This window comes from Eptatretus burgeri, chromosome 2 (genome assembly GCF_056783735.1).
Source record: "Eptatretus burgeri isolate ZD-2024b chromosome 2, Ebu_testis_v1, whole genome shotgun sequence".
Taxonomy (NCBI): Eukaryota; Metazoa; Chordata; class Myxini; order Myxiniformes; family Myxinidae; genus Eptatretus; species Eptatretus burgeri.
The window spans coordinates 105,356,614-105,377,713 of NC_140962.1; the positions used below are offsets into that span (position 1 = coordinate 105,356,614).

General features: G+C 41.0%; 1 protein-coding gene across 2 annotated transcripts in view; it reads left to right on the forward strand.

The window, feature by feature from the left end:
* Positions 1-21,100, forward strand: part of LOC147032733 (interleukin-17 receptor A-like) — a 47,512-nt gene that overhangs the window by 19,660 nt on the left and 6,752 nt on the right. The window contains exons 4-9 of one of the 2 annotated variants that reach the window (XM_085870589.1): positions 2,076-2,197; positions 5,757-5,883; positions 8,043-8,090; positions 12,391-12,533; positions 12,823-12,894; positions 19,579-19,636. In XM_085870589.1, the coding sequence (XP_085726715.1) occupies positions 2,076-2,197; positions 5,757-5,883; positions 8,043-8,090; positions 12,391-12,533; positions 12,823-12,894; positions 19,579-19,636 (570 nt within the window). The remainder of the gene's footprint in view (positions 1-2,075; positions 2,198-5,756; positions 5,884-8,042; positions 8,091-12,390; positions 12,534-12,822; positions 12,895-19,578; positions 19,637-21,100) is intronic. The other variant, XM_085870590.1, reaches the window with a different exon arrangement.

The window sequence follows — 21,100 nt, forward strand, 5'->3', positions numbered from 1 at the left end:
ATCCTCGAACCCCACTACAAATATACAGATACAGTTACTTAAAATGAACACATTCAATGAAAATAGACAAATATTTACAGAGGACAATTATCAAAAGGTAAGGATAAGAACGTGAAGCAAAAAAAAATCCGAAAGTCGAGGCGCCTCTTCACACAGATTTAAATACAGGCAAAGGGGAAACAAAATAAAAAGAAAACCCTTCCTTTACTCTTGTACTTAGCTTGGCCCAGAGCTGGGCTTTGTGGAACTTGGAATTGAGGTGCTTCCACCAGCATGTGCAGACATGCGCAAAATGGCACCAAGCTGCTTCTCTCATAGTGGGACAAACGTACGCCAGGCAATCCGCGAGCAGCACTCAACACCAAGGATCAGAGACCCATGTAGCTGCTTCATGCGTCAATTGTCCTCACAGACCCGACTAAGAGCCAAAGGCCAGTGTCTTGCTTCACCACGCGAGCCAAATTGCCTCAACATGAAAAGAAGGATTGTGCTGTCCTCCTTGTGCGTTGAAGGAAAGCCAGCCGTATAGCCCTGTTCTTACAGCCCATCTCCTAACTACGTTCTTTCTAGACAGTGTGCGTCCACTCAGCACTCAACTTCTCATCTGAAATAAACTCTGCCTCATGCGTGCGCTCTGCAAATCTCTCGTCTTATTTCGTCTGATGCCTCCCTCGCTCTCTTCTTCTTCTTCAGGCGTCTCAGGTCTAACAATCCTCTGCCTCTGGGACGTGGCCTGCTCACACAAAACCTGGGAAGGCAGGGCTTCTGCCTGCTCGGCTAGCTTCTGACGTCATGCCCATAAATCATCAGCCTCGGTGGTGTGACTTCTCCAGCCATCACCCCTGGAGGCTGGGCTTCGGCCTGCATGGCACATTTGCTTGTAGATGTTTTAGGGACATGTTTCCCCACCTTTATTGCCGATCTTGAAATATAAAATCATAGGGAATAGTCACAGGGGGGGGGCACTTACAGACTGGGGAAGCTTATTCTTAAACCCTTGCTAATTGAGAAGACACCCCCCCCCTCCACAACGCCACCACCCGTGTGGTGACACGCAACACTTAAGCTCACAATTGCCCGACTTATTCACATCGAGAAGCCTCCTACACGTCCACGGACCAAACTACTGCATTCTATTCAATGCTAAATTCCCTGTTAAATTTCTCCATCTTCCCCCACAACCGTAACAGTTCCTTAATGGATTTGACCTAAGATTAGAAGATTGCCACTTAATATAAGGAAATGTAAGGTGCTGGCGTTGGGTTGGAATAATGAAAGTGGGGATTACATAATTCAAGGAGTAGTCTTGGATCATGTCACACAGGGGAAGGATCTGGGGGCGGGTGGAAGGGGGGTGTAATATATATATATATATATATATATATATATATATATATATATATATATATATATGTGTGTGTAGGGTAAGCAGACAGGACAATGCCAGGCAGCTATTGGTAGCCTAAACAGGGTTTTACATTGTATTCACAGGGAGATAAATTATAAACCAAGAGATGGTGTTAACACTGTATATGGATTTAATGAGGCCCCATCCAGAACACTGTACAATTTGGTTCACCACATCTCAGGAATTAAGACCTATCTGTCATAGAGAGGGTTCAACGCAGGGCAACTAGATTGATTCTGGGCCAAGCTAGTCTTTGAGGAACGGCTGAAGGAGATAGGGCTTTAATCACGAGAAAGGAGGCGGTTACGAGGAGATATAATAAAGATGTTTGACAAAATGAAGGGTATAGATAAAATAAGTGCAGAAGATCTTAGAACACTTTCAACCGAATGAACCGAATGAGGTAAGGGGGGGTTGGGAAGCATATGAATGTGGGGGTGCAAAGTGAGAAAATTAGAGATAGTTCAGTGGCTCCCAATGTCTCTCCCTGGAGTAAAAGCAGCCTTCGTCAGTGTCACCTGTAACCTTACAGCCACGTACTATGTTTGATAACGATAGTAGGTTTGGGACAGTGATGCGGTTTCATCCCAATAGCCTGGGATGACACTGAGATATTTAATTTGTTTGCCTGTGTCTCTGTCTCTCTAAACATGCATCATGATTGCAGGAAGCATTCGCTGGCTGAAAGGGGCAGAAATATTGATAGCATCAAAGGAGGCAAGGCAGAAACGAGTGCTTTTCCATTTTCACGGCAATTTCACTTCTCAAACCAACCCGGCAGGACGAAATGTGAGTAACATGTTTACAGAAACAACAGCGCATGTTTTTGACAATTGACAATAATCATGGTCGATTAACAGGAAAGCGTAAAAGTAAAACGACTACAAATTACTTTTATCTTCAAAAAAAGAACTCCAAAAACATCTGATGTATTTTCTTAAAAGGAATTCTTCTTAGTTTGTTATTTCTTTTACCGAACAAACTGTTGCTCAGAAATTTATCAGTTATTGGGTAATGGCAAAAATGAGCTTACTATGACGATAATTATCAATGATCGATCGAACGAGTGTTCAGCAAACAAAATTGATGTTGACGTTCTGCTGATTTGGATTTCGGTGCAAAGACAGAAGACAGGCTAATATTTGATTAACAGGGAGCAAAGGTTGGAGCAAAGTTAAAAGTTTCCTTTTTAGCTTGCCTGTTCGAAGAACAGAGAGCAAAAGCGATACCCCCGGCGTGAGCGTCAGCGTCAGCATAAAAATGTTAAAGTTTTTGGTGCAAGTTATTTAGAAGCTTGCCATTCATTTAATATGTGTACTAGGATGCTGATATTTGGCAAGGAGGTTCCTTTGGGGTATATTATTGATGTAGTGAAGTTGAAATTTAAAAATAATTTCAATTTTAAAAAAAATTTTGACCTGTTTTGAACTTAACTTTTTTGTAGCACATCAACCTTAAAGTTTTGGTGCAAGTTATTTAGATGTTTGCCATTCATTTAATATGTGTACTAGGATGCTGATATTTGGCATGGAGGTTCCTTTGGGGTATACTATTGGTGTTGTTAAGTTGAAATTAAAAAATAATTTCAATTTTTTTTAATTTTTGACCTGAACTTTTTTGTAGCACATCAACATTAAAGTTTTTGGTGCAAGTTATTTAGAAGCTTGCCATTCATTTAATATGTGTACTAGGATGCTGATGTTTGACATGGAGGTTCCTTTGGGGTATATTATTGATGTAGTGAAGTTGAAATTAAAAAATAATTTCAATTTTTAAAAAATTTTTGACCTGTTTTGAACTGAACTTTTTTGTAGCACATCAACGTTAAAGTTTTTGGTGCCAGTTATTTAGAAGCTTGCCATTCATTTAATATGTGTACTAGGATGCTGATATTTGGCATGGAGGTTCCTTTGGGGTATACTATTGGTGTAGTGAAGTTGAAATAAAAAAAAAATTCATTTTTTTTTTTAATTTTTGACCTGTTTTGAACTTAACTTTTTTGTAGCACATCAACGTTAACGTTTTTGGTGCAAGTTATTTGGAAGCTTGCCATTCATTTAATATGTGTACTAGGATGCTGATGTTTGGCATGTAGGTTCCTTTGGGGTATATTATTGATGTAGTGAAGTTGAAATTAAAAAATAATTTCAATTTTTAAAAGTTTTTTGACCTGTTTTGAACTTAACTTTTTTGTAGCACATCAACGTTAAAGTTTTTGGTGCAAGTTATTTAGATGATTGCTATTCATTTAATATGTGTACTAGGATGCTGATATTTGGCATGGAGGTTCCTTTGGAGTATATTATTGGTGTATTGAAGTTGAAATTAAAAAAGAATTGCAATTTAAAAAAATTTTGACCTGTTTTGAACTTAACTTTTTTGTAGCATATCAACATTAAAGTTTTTGGTGCAACTAATTTAGAAGCTTGCCATTCATTTAATATGTGTACGAGGATGCTGATGTTTGGCATGGAGGCTCCTTTGGGGTATATTATTGATGTAGTGAAGTTGAAATTAAAAAATAATTTCAAATTTTTGACCTGTTTTCAACTTAACTTTTTTGTAGCACATCAACGTTAAAGTTTTTTCCTTTCTAATGTTTTTATCTACCACACTATTTTTACTGATTACAATATACAAATGCATATATTGCTTTAAAATTATTTGGATCAGACTTCACTGCAATGCTTTATAAAAAAAATATTATTTGACGAGTCTTTTAAAAACGATCAATGTAAAAACAGGCGAGCATTGGGTGCCTTTGACACCAACTCTCTGGTTATGCCTCTGCTGATGAAATCGCCGGTGGCATTATGTTTTCGGGTTGGCTGAACGTATGTCTGTCCATGCTAATTTTCTCTCTTTTCTCTGCAACTACTTATCTGATTGACACAATTTTTTTCACCATTGGTGTGACTTCACATGCCGAATGTTTTAATAATCATGACGTCATAGGTAATGTTGTGTGGCAGCCATGTTGGAAATAAAGAAAAAATTTGGACCTCTGTATCTCCGAAACCACTCCATGGAAATAATTGAAACTTGGCACTTGCGAAATACTCCCCGTGGGAAATAAGAGTGACTTTTTTATGATGTCATAGGTGGTGTCACCACTCCCCTTCGTTATGATGTCATAATTGCATACGTCGAATACTTTATCAGATCAGGCTGAAAATTTTTGAGGGTCATCTCGGGCTAAATTGTGTGGTGGGTAAAAAATTGATGACGTCATCGGTCATGTGTTTTGGCAGCCATATTGTTTTTAACATAAAAACCTTCAAAAATCTTCTCCGAAACGGCCAAACAGATCGATGCGAAACTATACACGTATGATCGCCAATCTATGAGAAAAACAAAGTTCTCCACTATGACGTCAGAGGTCACATGGTTTGGCAACTATGATTTTTTTTGAAAAATAAACCTTTAAAAACCCCTTCTCCAAAATGGCTTGACAGATCGATGGGAAACTTCACCCACATATTCCCTAATCCTTGCGGATACTAGGGTGTTCATGAATAATTAATAGGTCACATGGTCCAGTAGCCACATTGAATTGAACAAAAATCTTTTGTAAAATGATTTCTCTTGAACCGCTTTATCAATCGACATGAAACGTCACACTTCCTCACACATGAGTGCCCTTCTAGTTTTAATACATGGTTCACCCTATGCGTCCTTCTCTCCCTCCCCTTGATCTCACTCCTACTCTCACCTCTACTCTGCTGTTGGTGTTTCTCCCTTTCCATTTTGTTTCACTCCATTCTGCTCCATCTCTTCCATGAGCCTTTAGCATGCATACAGAAAAAGGATGTTCTATCCCACTCTTTTCTCCAAGGTATCAAGCAGGTGGTGCACTCCCATCTCCTGTCAACCATAGTCCCTACACACGATATTTTCTACCACAATTAACTCTACCTAAGTAACCCTACCCTCTCAAATGCAGGTGACTGTGTTTCCTCCATTCCTCGATTGCTTTTCTCCCTCCTGTTTGTTCATTCCCTGACTTGTCGAGTTCACATGTGGCCCTACACTCCCAATGTTCATTCATTGTCTTTTCTAACCTCTGTCACCTCGTTCTTTCAGAAGCCTCAATATTGTAAATGAAAGTCTGGCCATCTGGTTTTGTTCTCACTGGGACATCATCAGGACCAATGCAGTCCTTGCAAGGCCAAATAACCAGTAAGATAAACCTTTAAGCTTTACTCCAAACTGGGCAGTAAGCTTTCTTATTTGTATTCCCAGTTGCAAACTCTAATCATGAAGAGTGATAAGTCAGGAAAACTGATGTGACAATAAAGCTCTTGGGTTTGCCTTTTTGACTTTTAAATTTTGCATTTTTTTTTTCTAGTGGGCCTTTATGTTCAACGATTTTCGAGTGAGAGAATTTGCACAGTACACTGTCATTATAAGTCACCTTCCCATAAACCAGCTGCATCGAGACCAAAATTACATCAAAAAGAGCATCACTGTTCCAGGTAATACAACAATTCTTATTTCTTGATGTCACGTACTGCATATGCACAGAACATTTTATGCCATGTTCGGAGCTGGAAGGATGGCTTCGAGGTGTGCACACTCCCCTTTTAGCTGCTCTAATTTGCATTTGAATCTCAACTGAGCTATAAACCTTTTTGCATGCAGGGAGGTGCCCATCAATGTGTGTGCTGTGCATCTGAAGGACGTTAAGCAGGAGAACCTGTCCGTCATCACCGGTTGTTGGTGGATGAGAAAATATCCCATGGTGTCTTTCACAAAGAGGAAGCGAGTTATCGCCGGTACCATGATCAAATTACAAATTCGCACCAATCGACGTTTGGCTTGGTTGTCCGGTTCGTGAACGATTTTGGCTAAAAAATCTTTCTGTGGCCGACCCTACAAGAACGTTGGGATAATTGTGACCATTGAGAAGTAGTAGTAGACTTTAGTTTCATTACCTCCACCACCAAAGGTGGATGAGAGGTCATGTTTTCACCCTTGTCTGTCTGTCTGCTTGTCTGTGAGCAGGATATCTCAATAAGTTGTGAACGGATTTGGACAAAACTTGGTAGACATGTTGGATGGGTGACAAAGAAGAATTGATTCTATTTTGGTGAAGATGCAAATTCGGATCCTGATACGAGAATTTTTTTTGAAACTTTTTTCAGTGATTATTCGCCATTGAGAGATAGGGACTAAAACGACACATGGTATAGCATACAAAAGGTAAACTGTTCAACCTGGCGGAGGTATACACATTACCGAGTATCGTTCGAGTTGTATCAATATTACAATTGGCTTCTCCTTGAAGAAAATGGTCGCCTTCCCTTGAAACACTCTAGCTGACCTGGACTCCCTGGTGGTACGCACACTCGCCTCTAAGCTGTCCAGCCTGGGTTCGAATCCCGACCTCGCTATAAACTGGATAAACTGTCATCCCGGTGTTTCACAGGTCGGGTGATTCATCAATGTCTGTGCCATCCCGAGGATGGACATTAAACGAGCGTCCTGTCTGCCGGTATTAGTTGGTGGACTTTAACTATTCCACAGTGTCCTGTGCGAAGACTTGGCGAGCTTTTGCCGGCACGATGAACAAATTCCAAATTCCTGCCCTAACCTGCAGAGGGCATTGCATCAGCAGCACAGCCATGCCCTCAGCCAATGACGATACCCCACAACCTTGTGCTGCATACAAACGAAGAAGAAAGGACTCTCTTCCCAATCTTAAAAATAAATAAATATGAGTTCTCTTATGAGGAACTTGAATGCAAGAAGCAACATTAGGTCCATGAAGCCTCCAAATGGTTGCCAATCTATGGTTTGTCCACATTAGCATGTACAAAGGAAGTAACACATACAATTTTTAGGTCATTTCATCTCGATTCTCGAAGAAATAAACTTATAAAATGGATCCTGATGTCCGGATGTCCAGATGTCCGTCTGTCCGTCCGTAAACGTTTTTGCTCTTTTTGCTACTCCTCCCTCATCACCCAGCTGATTGATCTGAAACTTGACACATGAATACAAGACAGTAGCCCGCACAATCGCTTGAGCTTCGATTTTTCGATTTCGGATCGGGGGGCTCCCATTGGGGGTAGGATGGGTTACTCCCCAAAAACTTTGGATCTCCCTTATTTACCATCGGATGACTCTGAAACCCAACACAGCCCTTCTACTCCATGATCCTAAGGATCGCACAGTCTTAGATTTTTCTATTTCTATTTTTCGATTTCAGATCATAGTGACTCCCAGGGTGGGGGTTACCCCCTGAAACTTCTGATCCCTATCCGTACTCATCCCTTATTTACCAACCGATTGTTCTGAGGATCGCACAGTCTTAGATTTTTCAATTTCGGATCAGGGGTCTCCCAGGGGGGGGTCCTCAAAATCTCATCCTGTAACTTTCGGTACCCAGAGTTCGAGTTGGGATGGGCTAGAATCTCGGTCTGAACTACACCCTCAAGAGATGACCGTCAGCCTATTCGGGGCTATTTTATTAGTCTTTGGTATGACTCAGCTGGGATTAGGTTCACACTGCCGACCTCCCAGAATTAGAGTAGACACTCCAGCCATTTTTTTTGTTAACCAGTCAAAGTACACACCCATACTCTAACCAGCATCAGGATATGATGTTGTAAAATTGGACTTTGTTTTGCAGGATGCAAGAATGAAATTATGAAAAGGACATGGCCTTGCAAAATCAGAGGTGAGGGAAAGACATCAGCAAAAGCTGAACCATTTCCAAAGTAAAAAAAACTAGCATCTGTTGAAGACAAAGTCTTCGATATCCCCCACCATAGTAAATGAGGATTAAAAAACTTATATTCCCTAAGCGTGTGCAATATGTATGTGGTTTCCCCTTGATCGAACCAGCCGTTCTGGAGAAGAAGATGTTTGAAGGCTTTAGGGTAAATTCAATATGGCCGCCAAACCATGTGACCTAACAATTAGAAATTAACAAACTTCTGAAAGGATGTCTTGGGGAAAGTGTATGTGAAATTTTGCCTCAATCTGTCCAACCGTTCTGGAGAAGAAGATTTTTAAAATTTATTAATTTTCAATCCAAGATGGCTGACGAATCATGTGACCTATGACAACATAAATTTACATTCTGCCTCCAATGGAATACGTGTGTGAAGTTTCGTGTTAATTGGATGAGGTGTGTTTTTCTATCGAAGATGGCCGCCAAACCATGTGACTTGTGATGTCTTAATTTTTACTATGTATGCAGACATGATGGAAGATGATAGTTGCAAATTTTCGCTTCGTTAGGTTATGTGATTCCAGAGAAAACATTATTTAATTTTTCTTGAATCCAACATGGTTGCCAAACCATGCGACCTATCAATTAGAAAATATCAAAAGGCACCAGTTCACCACTTGCTTGATATGTGTACCAAATTTCGTAAATATATCTTGAGGGGATTTGTAGTTAAGCTCCGGAAACGAAATGTGACGGACGGACGGACGGACGGAACCCATTTCTATATCCCACGCCAACTTCGTTGGTTGGCGGGGGATAATAACAACCAACGAAGTTGGCGGGGGATATAGAAATGGGTTCCGTCCATCCATACGTCCATCCATCCTTCACATTTCGTTTCCAGAGCTTAACTATAAATCCCCTCAAGATATCTTTACGAAATTTGGTACACATATCAAGCAAGTGGTGAACTCGTGCCTTTTGATGTTTACAGATTAAAAATATATATATATTTTACTCTGGCGGGGGATATCAAAGACTTCGTCTTCAACGGATGCTAGTTATCATTGATATGTTTTCCAGTCATGTGTTTGGGAGGATTATGTGGAATAATCTCTTTTCTAAATCCATCTGGGTCATTGGTATTTAACAGCAGCATATGGAACAGTTAATTAATGTTATGAAGGTACAGTAGTTGTTAAAGTTTCCAACAATGCAAAATGTGAAATGTCTACTCTTTATCGTCCAGTCGATTTGTGCGATGACTGTTTTATGACTATGACTGAATTATGACTGTTTTCATAAACATTTGAAACTTGGCAAACTTGTAGATAGCCCACTCCTAAAAGGGTTTTGATGTGGAGCCATCGCGTAAATTCACCATGTCGACCGTGGTGGCCATTTTGATGCCACCATGAGCAAAAAACACATTACCTTTGATATCTCTCCAAGAAGACATGATGCAACAACTGAAACCGGTTGCTACCAAAACCTTTGATGATTATGCATTCAACTTATTTGTACCTTAGATCCAGTTCCAAATTAAAAGGGCTTGTCAAGTGGACATAGTGTGGGATTGTTATTTCGAGAACAGCCTAAAATCACAAACAAGAAGGAAGTGTAGGAAAGGAGTGAGAATAAGAGTTGAAGGGTCGGATTCCCTCTCAACAAACTGGCAGCAGTTTATTTGAGTTGACAACAAGTTAGAGCTCATAGCCTTTCTAGCAAGCATGCTGTGCAGATTTCAACTGACAAGCTGGTAGTTTCCACATATTGACTCAATGTTTTGTATAGCCATCAACAAGATACAAGCCGGCTTTCACATTGCGACCATGAAGTAACGGATACCCGAATGCTCCTGCACACGCTCATGCTGTAAGCCAAGATTTAGAGAAAGTAACTTTGCACACAGTAGACACTGATGTCGTTGTTCTAACTGTGGCTGTTGTCTGCAGAATTAATATCAGGGATCTGTGGCTGGTGTTCTGGAGAGGACAGCACTTGAGGTGCATCCCTGTCCATGAAATTGACACATCTCTGGGTCTAAATAGGTCAAAGGCCCTTCTCCTGTTCCCTGCCTATACAAGCTGCGAGACCGTATTATCATTCACCTCCAGGGTTAAAAAGAAAGCATGGGATACATGGAAATCCAATGATGAAGCTTCCAGAGCCTTTCTTGCAATTTCAGAAGCACCACTGTCCAACAGTGCAGTCCTGGGGTGCTTCACGATTTTACTATTTGACTGAACAAGCAGTTTAGAGGACATCAATGAGGCACATTATGAGCTGTTCGTCAAGAGAGGATGAGGGAATTGAGAGATGGACGAAATCCCTCCTACCAATGATGCTCTGATGCATCACATACACAGAGCCGTCTATCAATGTGGACACTGCTGGAGCCAAGTGCTGCAGGTAGCCCCAAATATGGCATCTCAGGCAGACTGGGGCTGGAACAACCCCAGCGAGTGGAAGCGATTGTGGACAACACTTGCTCAGGCGAACCAGTCTTTATGCAAACTCTTGTGCTGTGGCTGTAAAAAGTACTGCAGAGGAATATGCAAGTGCACAAAAGCAGCTCTGAAGTGTACAGATTTGTGTCAGTGTGGTGGTGACTGTGATGATGAGTCCAGTGTACTATTACAATTATATTTCATCATCTTTAAGATGAGCGCAGCTTGATGAGATGTGACATTGTCACCCTTCATATGACATTGACAATATGTATTATGTCCACATTCCACAATGTGATAGCTTGCATTGTTTTCTGCTCATACATAACAAGTTTTGATGATAATCAGGAATATATAACACCGTTTTTGAATGGACAACATTTTTGAATAGACATCATTTTTGGGGAGACACCATTTTTACCTCCACCGCCGAAGATGGACAGAGGTTATGTTTTCACCCCTGTCTGTGAGTATAGTGGGTTATCTCAAAATGGATGGATTCGGATGAAATTTGGACGAACGTTATGGACGGATTCGGACGAAACTGGTGGACAGTTTGGGTGTGTTACAAGGACGAATTTATTCGATTTTGGTGAAGATCTGGATCTGGATACTAGAACCTTTAAGGTGATCCTTCACCGCTGAGAGATGGGCATAAGTATTTGCAATAGCATAATAGCATATTTGCATCTATTTGCAATAGATGGGCATAAGTATTTGCAAACCCCTGGCCTCCCCCGTTCAGGCTTAACCTCCCACCCCTTTTTCAGGATCCCACTTTTCCAACTCTCTCTTGTATACCATAATATGGTGTTTGCATGGCAAGCAACATGCAAATTAAAATTTGCACGGCAATGTCGCTGATATAAACACTTTATTATTATTTTTTTTTAAATCTCTGCAACACCTCAAGGATTAATGTTTCCATTAGGTCCCAGAGACGTCCTGTTTGGCTGATTCCATTTGCACTAAATTTAATTGCTGGTTCCAATCCACACAAAGGATGATGAATGTACTGTTGCTACGGCTGATCCTTTGACTAGCAATTAATTCTGTTGACACATTCATGGTTATTTAACCCTAACAAGCAGTTTCCTTCAAGTGGTAACAAGTTTTTATTGGATCTTGCATACACTTTTTAATTTTTATAAACAGAGCAGTGTCGGCCTTCTTCTCATGGCTGTTTGACACAAAATTATAGTTAGTAAGACAGTGAATGTATAAATCTGAGAGACACTTATCAATGGCAAGTTTTTAGTAATTTGTGTCTGTGTGAGCACTACTTGATTACTTCTGCTTTACAGTACGCAGGTGTGACTCAGGTGTATCCGGTCTTGGGCCACCTACTTGTGACATACATCTCCTGTGCCGACAAACAGAGCTGTCTCAGCCTTTTTAATCATGGCTAACACGACAGTGTGTGGTGAAGGAGGGGAAAAAAAAGTATCAAAAATTTTAACCATATTTGCAAATGTAATAAGTAGATGACTCCAAGGCTGAAAGGCTGAAGTGAAATACCAAAACATCATCAAGAGGTCCATGGAAGCATTCATTGGTCCTGGTTTATCCTCAGATCTTTTTTGGCACAGATAAGTTCCTGGTTATCTAGTCGAGACAAGACATCGGTTATTTAGTTCTGCATTTTCTCGCTCCTAGAAACTTTATGTAGTTGGTGTACAAGAAATAGTATGCCTCATTTCTGTTATATTGAAAGATAAATTAAATTATGGATTGACATACATACATATATATATATATATATATATATATATATATATATATATATATATCCTTGCAATTTAAATACACAACCCTTTTCCCTTGTCTAATGCCTGTTGCCTGTTACTGGACAGGTGCTTCTTGCGAAGTCAACTTAGCTGCAAAGACGATGGAGGAAAGTACACACATCTCATTCACTACGGGATCTTACTTCACAAGTCATAATGTGACGATTTGTGACTGTAGGGGCTGCGACACTCAAGTCCAACATCACAAGGTCGACGAGTTTCCTGATTTATTTCTTCACGATTTATTTATTTATTTATTTATTTAATTATATATTTGACGCCCCGCGAGGAGGAGTGATGTAAGCGACATTTTTTTTAATGATATGATGATGATCGGCTCGGATGATAGCGTAAGGGTTAAAAGAGTGCTATATGGCATTAACTCCAAAATGGCCGATGTGTCCCTTACATCACTCCACCTCGCGGCGTCTCATTTGTGTTGTGTGGTATAATGCTCTTGGTTAACGTGCAACATTTCTCGCTTTCTTATGAACACAGGGAATACATGATAGGAGGAAAACGGTGGTGAAAAACTATACGGCCCACCATGGATGTTCTCTGAATGTAACGGTGAGAATGGGGAAATAGTACGACCCATCCATATAAGTGCATGACATCGAAAGAAAGTTCATGACATCTGTTAAGGTCAATAATGAAGTTTTATTCAACATGAATTTCTTCTGAAAACGAACCCTCATATAACATGTGATAGTCAAAAAATATACTGTATGCACGAGCACTGGAACTCTACCTCACAGTGGTGCTGAAGTTTACATGTTCAAATGACTTTAGGATCTACAGCAGCTGTGTTGCCACTTCTTGCTTATCCTTGAACCAAGCAATAGTAGCAAGGTCAATTATGCTTAGAAGGTCAAAGATTAGGAACCAAACTAAGACACCTCCCTCACCAACCTACAATTGCACACATCCGTTCCTTCTCTCCATCCCTTCCCTAATCCATTTATCTTGCAAAAAAGCATCCAAGTAGCTTGTAGAGTGTCACCAAGCGGCTTAACCACTCAGGCAAGCACTCCAACAAAACGGTTGATGAGGAATAGTAGACTTGGCAAGTGATTACCGATTGCCGGTCGGTCATGTTAAACACAAACTGGAAATGCCCGGAATGTCAAACAATGCGCTAATTGGACAATTGAACACTGTTTCGCAGTCGGAACTTCTGCTAAGGTCAATTCTGCAGTTTAAATTTTGAAACTTGGGTTAGTTTAAGAGGTTCTAGAGCTTATCGCGTGTGCAGAAATTAAATAAATCCATGAACACTGGTGTCTCCGGGCGTTTATAAGCATTGTGATGTATACAGCAATTCATAGGTATGTGGATGAGGCATTCAATGATATGAGTGAGGAAAGTGAAGTCAAGTTCCAAGTCAAGGCATTGTTGAGCAGGCCCCCCCCCCCCAAAAAAAATGATGAATTAAGACCCCCAGTGAGGGAGAGCAGGCTGATAAAATGGTTGACCAAGGATGAAGCCTTGATAAAAGATCATTAATTAAGGCCGTTAATTATCTTCAAAAGGGTGTTTAAATTGATTCAAACAACCAATTTTCACTCATGCACTTCCCTAAAGTTCCCTTAGTATGCATGTAAAGTTTCAAGCTGTTAGGTTTCATGGTTTTGGAGTTATGGAGGACACACACACACACACACACACACACACACACACACACACACACACACACACACACACACATACACACACACACACACACACTGATGGACTGACTGACACACACTGACATTTATTATTATAGATAGATAAAAGCATTCGACAGCGTGGGAACAAATGCCATTGCACAACCTATATACATCACACAAACGTCAAATCTAGATATATCAAAATATAAAGCAAAGTCCACTGTAGTAGAACAGTGAGTGATCTTGAAACTGCATCAAAGTATAGGGGAAAGATCAAGATCGTTAGGTCGTGACAAACCAGCTTTGGTGGCGTAATGGTTTCAGCATCCGCTTTGAGTCTGGGAGGTCTTCTCTGAATTTGAACCCTGGTCGAGTCATCCCGAAGTTTAAAAATGGTACGTGCTGCTTCCTTGCTTGCTGCTCAGCATTCAAAAAATAATAGAGTATGACCAAACAACCATATGTTGGTGATATCATAGCACAACCTTTGATGGGCTTAATGGTCTCCTCCTCGCTTCAAAGTTCCTTGCATGGGAACTCAAATTATTACACATAATCCTACCCTAAGTGTTCAATGCATTGCTGAGAAGAAGTATTCCAACAGTTTCATGGGGGAAATAAAGAAATAAATGTCGATGGAGAAAGACTAAATCACCTACGAATCACAGATGATGTTAAAATTTCAAAGACCGCTTGATATTTCAAATACTAAAAATCGTGATATGGCATTGAAAAGTTTGGAAAATCAGAACCGGCAAAAAGAATACATGTACTTTTTACGTATTTATTACAGAAATCTTGACTCCTTAAAGAGATAAATGACTGAGAGCATCAGGATCACAGACTGGCCAAGGATCAAAGAGGAACAGGGAGACAAAGTCATCACACATCAGTGCTTGAGTGGTGGAAAGGAAAGCGTCAAGGGAGGGGGAAGTCATCATTTAGAGTCGAAGAGAGTAGAGGGAGGGAAGTAGTGGTATGAGAGAAAGCATGAATTGAAAGACTGGAGGGAGGGAAACAAGGAAAGAGTCATAGGGGCTCGGTTCTGCAGAGAAGAGAATAGAGGGATGAAGGAACGGAGGTACGACTTCAACTTAAAATTTTGGAGGATGACTAGATGTGGGAGGATGGAGGAATGATACAGAGGAAGGGACAAGGCCAGAAGTGTTGTGATTATAAACTGAGAATCCACATCTGCCTGTGGTTGGCAAAAAGCAGATCTTTCAGGACTCGCCCTTCTTGCCAACAGATGCAAATAAGAAATAACATGGAGAACTTTGGACTTGATCACCTCAAGGAGAGTGAGATCAGAAGCAGCTGCATACACCACCTCAAAGTGTGGACCAAAGCTGCATAATACTTTAGATGAAGGCCTTTTACATGGTAATGATCTCTGAGCAGCTCAGGATATAATTAGCTCTGGAGGGAATGATGCATACCAGCCTGAAAAGCCAGTTTACTGATGTGGCTTGCTCAAGACACTTGAAGACTGCACCTCACAGTCTGAGCATTGCACAGAATACTGAGGCTGCACATCATGAAACGGTTGACCCGAGAAGTAAAATTGAGTGTTAGAAAGCCGATCCTTGCAGAAAGACAGACTCAGAGTATGGAGCTTTCCTGTGTTGATGATATGCCCCAGGCAGCGGATAAAGAACTAACATTTTCAAGATCTGCAGAGATCAATACTGCAGGTGCCTTCCTCTCAAAAGTGTAGTGTACTTTTCTGTACCAGGTGAAGCAGTCAGAAAAATATTACAGAGGATTTGCAAGAGAAGCACAGTGGTCACTAATGTAGACCAAAAATGAGGTTGGTACTAAAATGCCACATTGCAGGATACCGCCCTTACGATGGATATCACAAGACAGAATACCATCAACGGCAACCTGTATTTTTTGTATACATAGTCAAGACTTGTGGAGGACCTAAAACATAGAATTAACAAGAAAAAGAGAAATTGGAGATTGCAGACCCTCGCCAGGACTTCTTTTGAATGGTGTATTTTTTTTTTTTTAATAAGTTTTAGGGTAAATCCAATTTGGCTGCCAAACCATGTTTGGACCTCAAGTTTGGAACTATGACATCATATGTGTGACCTTTTTGTTCCTCATGGATATGCGGTCATATGTGTAAAGTTTTGCCTCAATCTGTCCAGCCATTTCAGAGAAGAAGATTCTTGAAGGTTTAAACAATAATAATGACATGGCTGCGGAATCACGTGGCCAATGATGTTATAAAAAAAAATTGTGGACCATTTTATCCAGAGATGACCCTCAAAATTTTTCATACTGATCGGATGTAGCATTCTAAATATGCAATTATGACGTCATAATGAAGGCACCTATGACGTCTTAAAATATCAAACTCATTCCCCATGAGTACTTGCCATTGAGTCCCCATTACATTCCCCATGAGTCCCCATGAGTCCCCATGAGTGCCAAGTTTAAATATTTTCCTTGGTACGGTTTCAGAGATGCAGAGGTCCAAAGTTTTTCCATTTTTCCAACATGGCTGCCACACTACGTGATATATGACGTCATAACTGTCATGAAAACATTCTACATGAGTTGTCACGTCAATGGTGAAAAATTCGTCTCAATCCGACAAGCGGTTGCGGAGAAAAATGTGAAAGTTCTGTGCGGACAAACAAACAGACGAACAAACGGATCCAAATGCATGACCCTCTCCTTCAGCGAGGGTAACAAGGACATAACCAGGGCTGGCCCGAGATGAAATGACACCATTCAGCAATCCCTCTCCGTTTGTTTGTTTTCAACTTTTGAATACCTTATGAGGGGATAGTGAGGTCAGGTAGTGGTGAGGGTGTGGTTAGGTAGTGGTGAAGGGGTAGCGAGTGCAGGCTGCAGCGAGGGTGTGCAGTGGTGAGGGGCAGTGGTAAGGGTAAAGTGAGGGCAGGCAGTTTTGAAGGGGTAGTGAGGGTCTTGTCAAGGAATAGTGTGTGGTTGATGTTGTGTCGTCTTCACCACAAAACCACCTTCGACCGCCCTCTCACCTCTTCCCCAAAAAAGTTTTCATTAATTTTAACACCCCGGTGATATTCCTGGACCTGCCCCCCTTTTCTCACCCCCTCCTCCCATCTCCCTCATGAAAATGAGTCGTTCGCTGGACGGATTTATTACCTCCACTACCGAAGGTGAAGGAGGTTATGTTTTCACCCCTTTCTGTTTGTTTGTCTGTCTGTTTGTTTGTCTGTCTGTGTACAGGATGTCTCAAAAAGTTGTGGACGGATTCGGACTAAATTTGGTGAACAGGTAGCAGATCTGTCAAGGACGAAATAATTTGATTTTTGTGAAGATCCGGATCTGGATAAAATAATTTTGTCATTTTTACTTCCGCCACCTAAGGTGCACCGAGGTTATGTTTCCACCCCTATCTGTTTGTCTGTGAGCAGGATATCTCAAGAAGTTGTGGATGGATTATGACAAAACTTGGTGGATGATTGGATCATTGACAAGAACAAGCTGATTAGATTTTGGTGAGAGTCCGAATGCAGATCCAGTCTATCAGTGGGATACAAAACGTAAACTGTTCAGCCTGGCAAAGGTATGCACTCTACCGAGTGCTGTTCTAGTTATTCCTTATTCCATCTTCGTGGCACGCTTACTCCAAGCCTGGCGCCCTCCGAGCCCAGCATCCTAGCTGCCCCTAAATCCAGCCCTGGACATAGCAGAATGAAAATAACAAAAGCATAGAGCAATCTCATAGCAGTGTTGGCGCAAAAAAAAAAAACAGAAACTTGGAGGGATAAGGAATGTGGGGAAGAATGAGAGCAAGGGGTGGACACAGCATGACTGGTGTTGGCTAAATGGTTAGTGTGGTGGGCTTGGGATCCTAGTCCTAGGATCCTGAGTTCAAATCCCACTTAGCTGTTGAATTAATTCCAAGTGGGGTTGACTCTGCCTGTCATCCTTCTGAGGTTGGTAAAATGTGTGCCAGCTTGCTGGTATCCTGTGGCGGAGTGGTGACCTGTCCAGGATTGTTCCCAATAGCCAAGGAGACCTGCTAAGGCAGCACCAACGCTCTGCACAGAGTATGGTCCCACTGGATGGATGGATGGTGGGCACAGCACACAGGGGTGAACAAGATGGATACAGCTGCAAACTTCCAATCACAAAAGTGGAAGGAAAAACTGGAAACCTGGAAAGAGTTGGGATGGGGGAGAGTTAATGGGTATAGAAAAGATCATAGTTGTGGATGAGGGTTGAATACAGATGGTTGTCAGCAACCGTCTTGACACCCTGGAGGGAAGCATGAGATTGAAGACAATGTGGAAGTTGGTTTCACAGATGACATTCATCTTGCAGAATAATTTAGAAAGGGGGAGGGGGGAGGAGGGCAGGCGGTGGACAAAGCACCGAAAAGACAGGTAATGCAAGATCAGAAAGGAAATGGTGAAAGACATAGACACCACCAATCTGTCTGCATTGTGAAAGATAGGCCCAGAGACTCGGCTTCATCACGGAGGACACCAATGATATTGAAGGCTTTGGTTTTCGCAACATCAACGGAAGCAAGGCACGAGGCAGAGGCACGAGTCTGGAGGGGAAAGTAGTACTCCATCAAGCTGCATATGACTTGTAAATAATTAAAAATATGCTTGGTGCTACAAAACTTCAAATATAGACATAAACAGACACATATGAAGGATATCACCATCAAACAGAGTAAACAAAAAAACCACGAAGCTTTTCGTTGTGCTCTCTTCAGATGAAATTCGCACAAAGTGAATGGGGTGAGGAAGGAGAACAGTCTAATGGACGCCTATCAACAAAGTCAATTCCGATTGGATTTTCTCTACTGACGCGTCATCACCTCCCATCGGTCTAGGTGGGAGGATCCTGTTCAGTGTACAGCTCTCCACTTGGAGGTTGCAGAGTCTCAGGCAGAGCCCCTAAGGCTGTTGTAGAATCCTCTTCATCAACATCTGTAATCGTGAGACAAGTTCGTGTTCCTCTTCCATTTTGCACAAATAAGCAAAGCGAGTGGACAAACTCTTTTTGGCGACATAACATTGGGTCCGTGGAATAGATAAATGTCACTTCTGGGATTCGGAGATGTGTTACACTTCGTCCTCTACTCAATATCTTGAATGCATCCACATTATACTGTTCAGGACAGTTTGTATTATCAATCAAATTCTGTCCAATAGCAGATACACACGACATTGGGATTGATGCTGGGACCTTCCTTCAAGCCCGTACCGGCTGTATTCGCGTACCAATAGTGTTTTTCCTGATGGACAAAGGGACGTGCTGTTTGATTCTATCCGTCAGAGTCTGGGTAGTTCTTCCTACATACCGATTAATATTATAATTTACGAAATCAAGTGCTAGTGGGATGCTCATCCTAAAATATTATTTTTCAATTTAATTATATCAGGCATCTTCCTAAAAGAAAAGTTAATCATTAAAATGTTCAAGACAACATTAAGCCAATTGCTCGGGTTAGGGAGTATTATTTTTACAAGGCTTGGTTCTAAATTTCATGTTTAGTGAATTTGAGTAGAATTTTAAATGCATTGTTCATATTTCTCTATTGGATGAGCTTAACCACCTGTGACATCTGTTGTGTGCATGCAAGGTGTGTCCGATTGCTGCTTGCCGAGAAATTACATGTCCTTGCGCAAGATCTCATGCAGGTGTGATTTTTGTGATATCAGCTCATACTCTATCTCAATTGGAGTTGTCCTTATAACTGAATTCATCCTGTGCCTTTTGCTGATTTAATTACACTTCACTATAAAACATCCAATATATATATATATATATATAGAATAAACAAACAAAATAAACAACAAAGGTTTTCAGTCTTTTCTTGTTATTATTTTTATTTTTCTGACTTGTTGCCCATCGCCGGCACATTCAAAGACATCCTCCCGTTCACGGCCACTCTTTACTTCCGATCACCAAGCCAGTTTCCAATTCAGTTAGCTACTCAACCAACCAATCCACAAGCTCTCACCTCAATCAACAGCCTTCATTGTGGTACCTTGTCAAAGGTTCTGAGAACTCCAATAAATTTGTTAAACGTGACCTCCTTTTGATAAATCTGCAATGACAACCTTTAATTAGTTTGAATTTATTTAAATGCTTCCCTATCCGTTCCTTAATTAAAGTTTTCAACATTTTCCCCACAACTGAACTTAAACTAATACATCTATAGTTCCACACTTCCCTCTCTTCATCCTTTCTTAAATAAGGGTGTTATATTTGCTACTCTGCAATCCTTTGATACCTCTTCTGAATCCAATGAGTCAAGATATCAGTTAATATCATGCTTATCTGTTCTGTTAACATCACGCTCATCGACCCTGCCACCTCCTTCATTACCCTCGGATGTGTATTATCTTGTTCTGGAGCTTTATCTCCTCTTAGATTTCCGAACCATTAGCCAATTTTAGAGGATTGACCTCGGCCGCATGTGGACAAGTATGCAGGTTCTGCACATGCAATTAGCCTGTGAATATGCACAGGATCGCTCAGGTCAGGTGATGATAATTGTAACATTGCATGTTGCTCGACCAATCTCCTAATGGAGTTTGTTTTCTCATTGGACAAAGTTTGGATATGTACCTAAAATCTCTGAACTGTGAATCAAGTTTATTTCTTGATTCGAAAGTAGTTGCTTTTTTGTGAATACTGTCGGACCCTGGCATTCGCGGATTTGGCATTCGCGGACCCCGCGTGTTCGGCGGTTTATAAAATGTGACTTGCTTCTACATTCGCGCTTTGTGTATTCGAGGTTTTTGTATTTTTATTTTTTTTACACTTCAGGACTGGTTTATATTCCCCACTTCTGACATTAATTCTGCTTGGGAATTCTTCCACAGAAATCTGCTCTCTATTATGCACAGATTCATTCCATCTTGTCTTCAATTACGTTATCCATCCTCCCACCCTTGGTACTCTAAATCCTGTGGTGAGGCTGTTGCTTTAAAACAACTCGCATTCTCCTCCTGGAAGGCAAATCCGATCGAAGGCAACCTAAAATCATTCCACAAAGCCTGCAACAAGTGTGTGTCTACTCTCAGGAGAGTCAGAAAACAACATCTGTCCAACCTCAAGAATTAGATGTCAAACTTGTCGACCTCCTCTAAAACCTG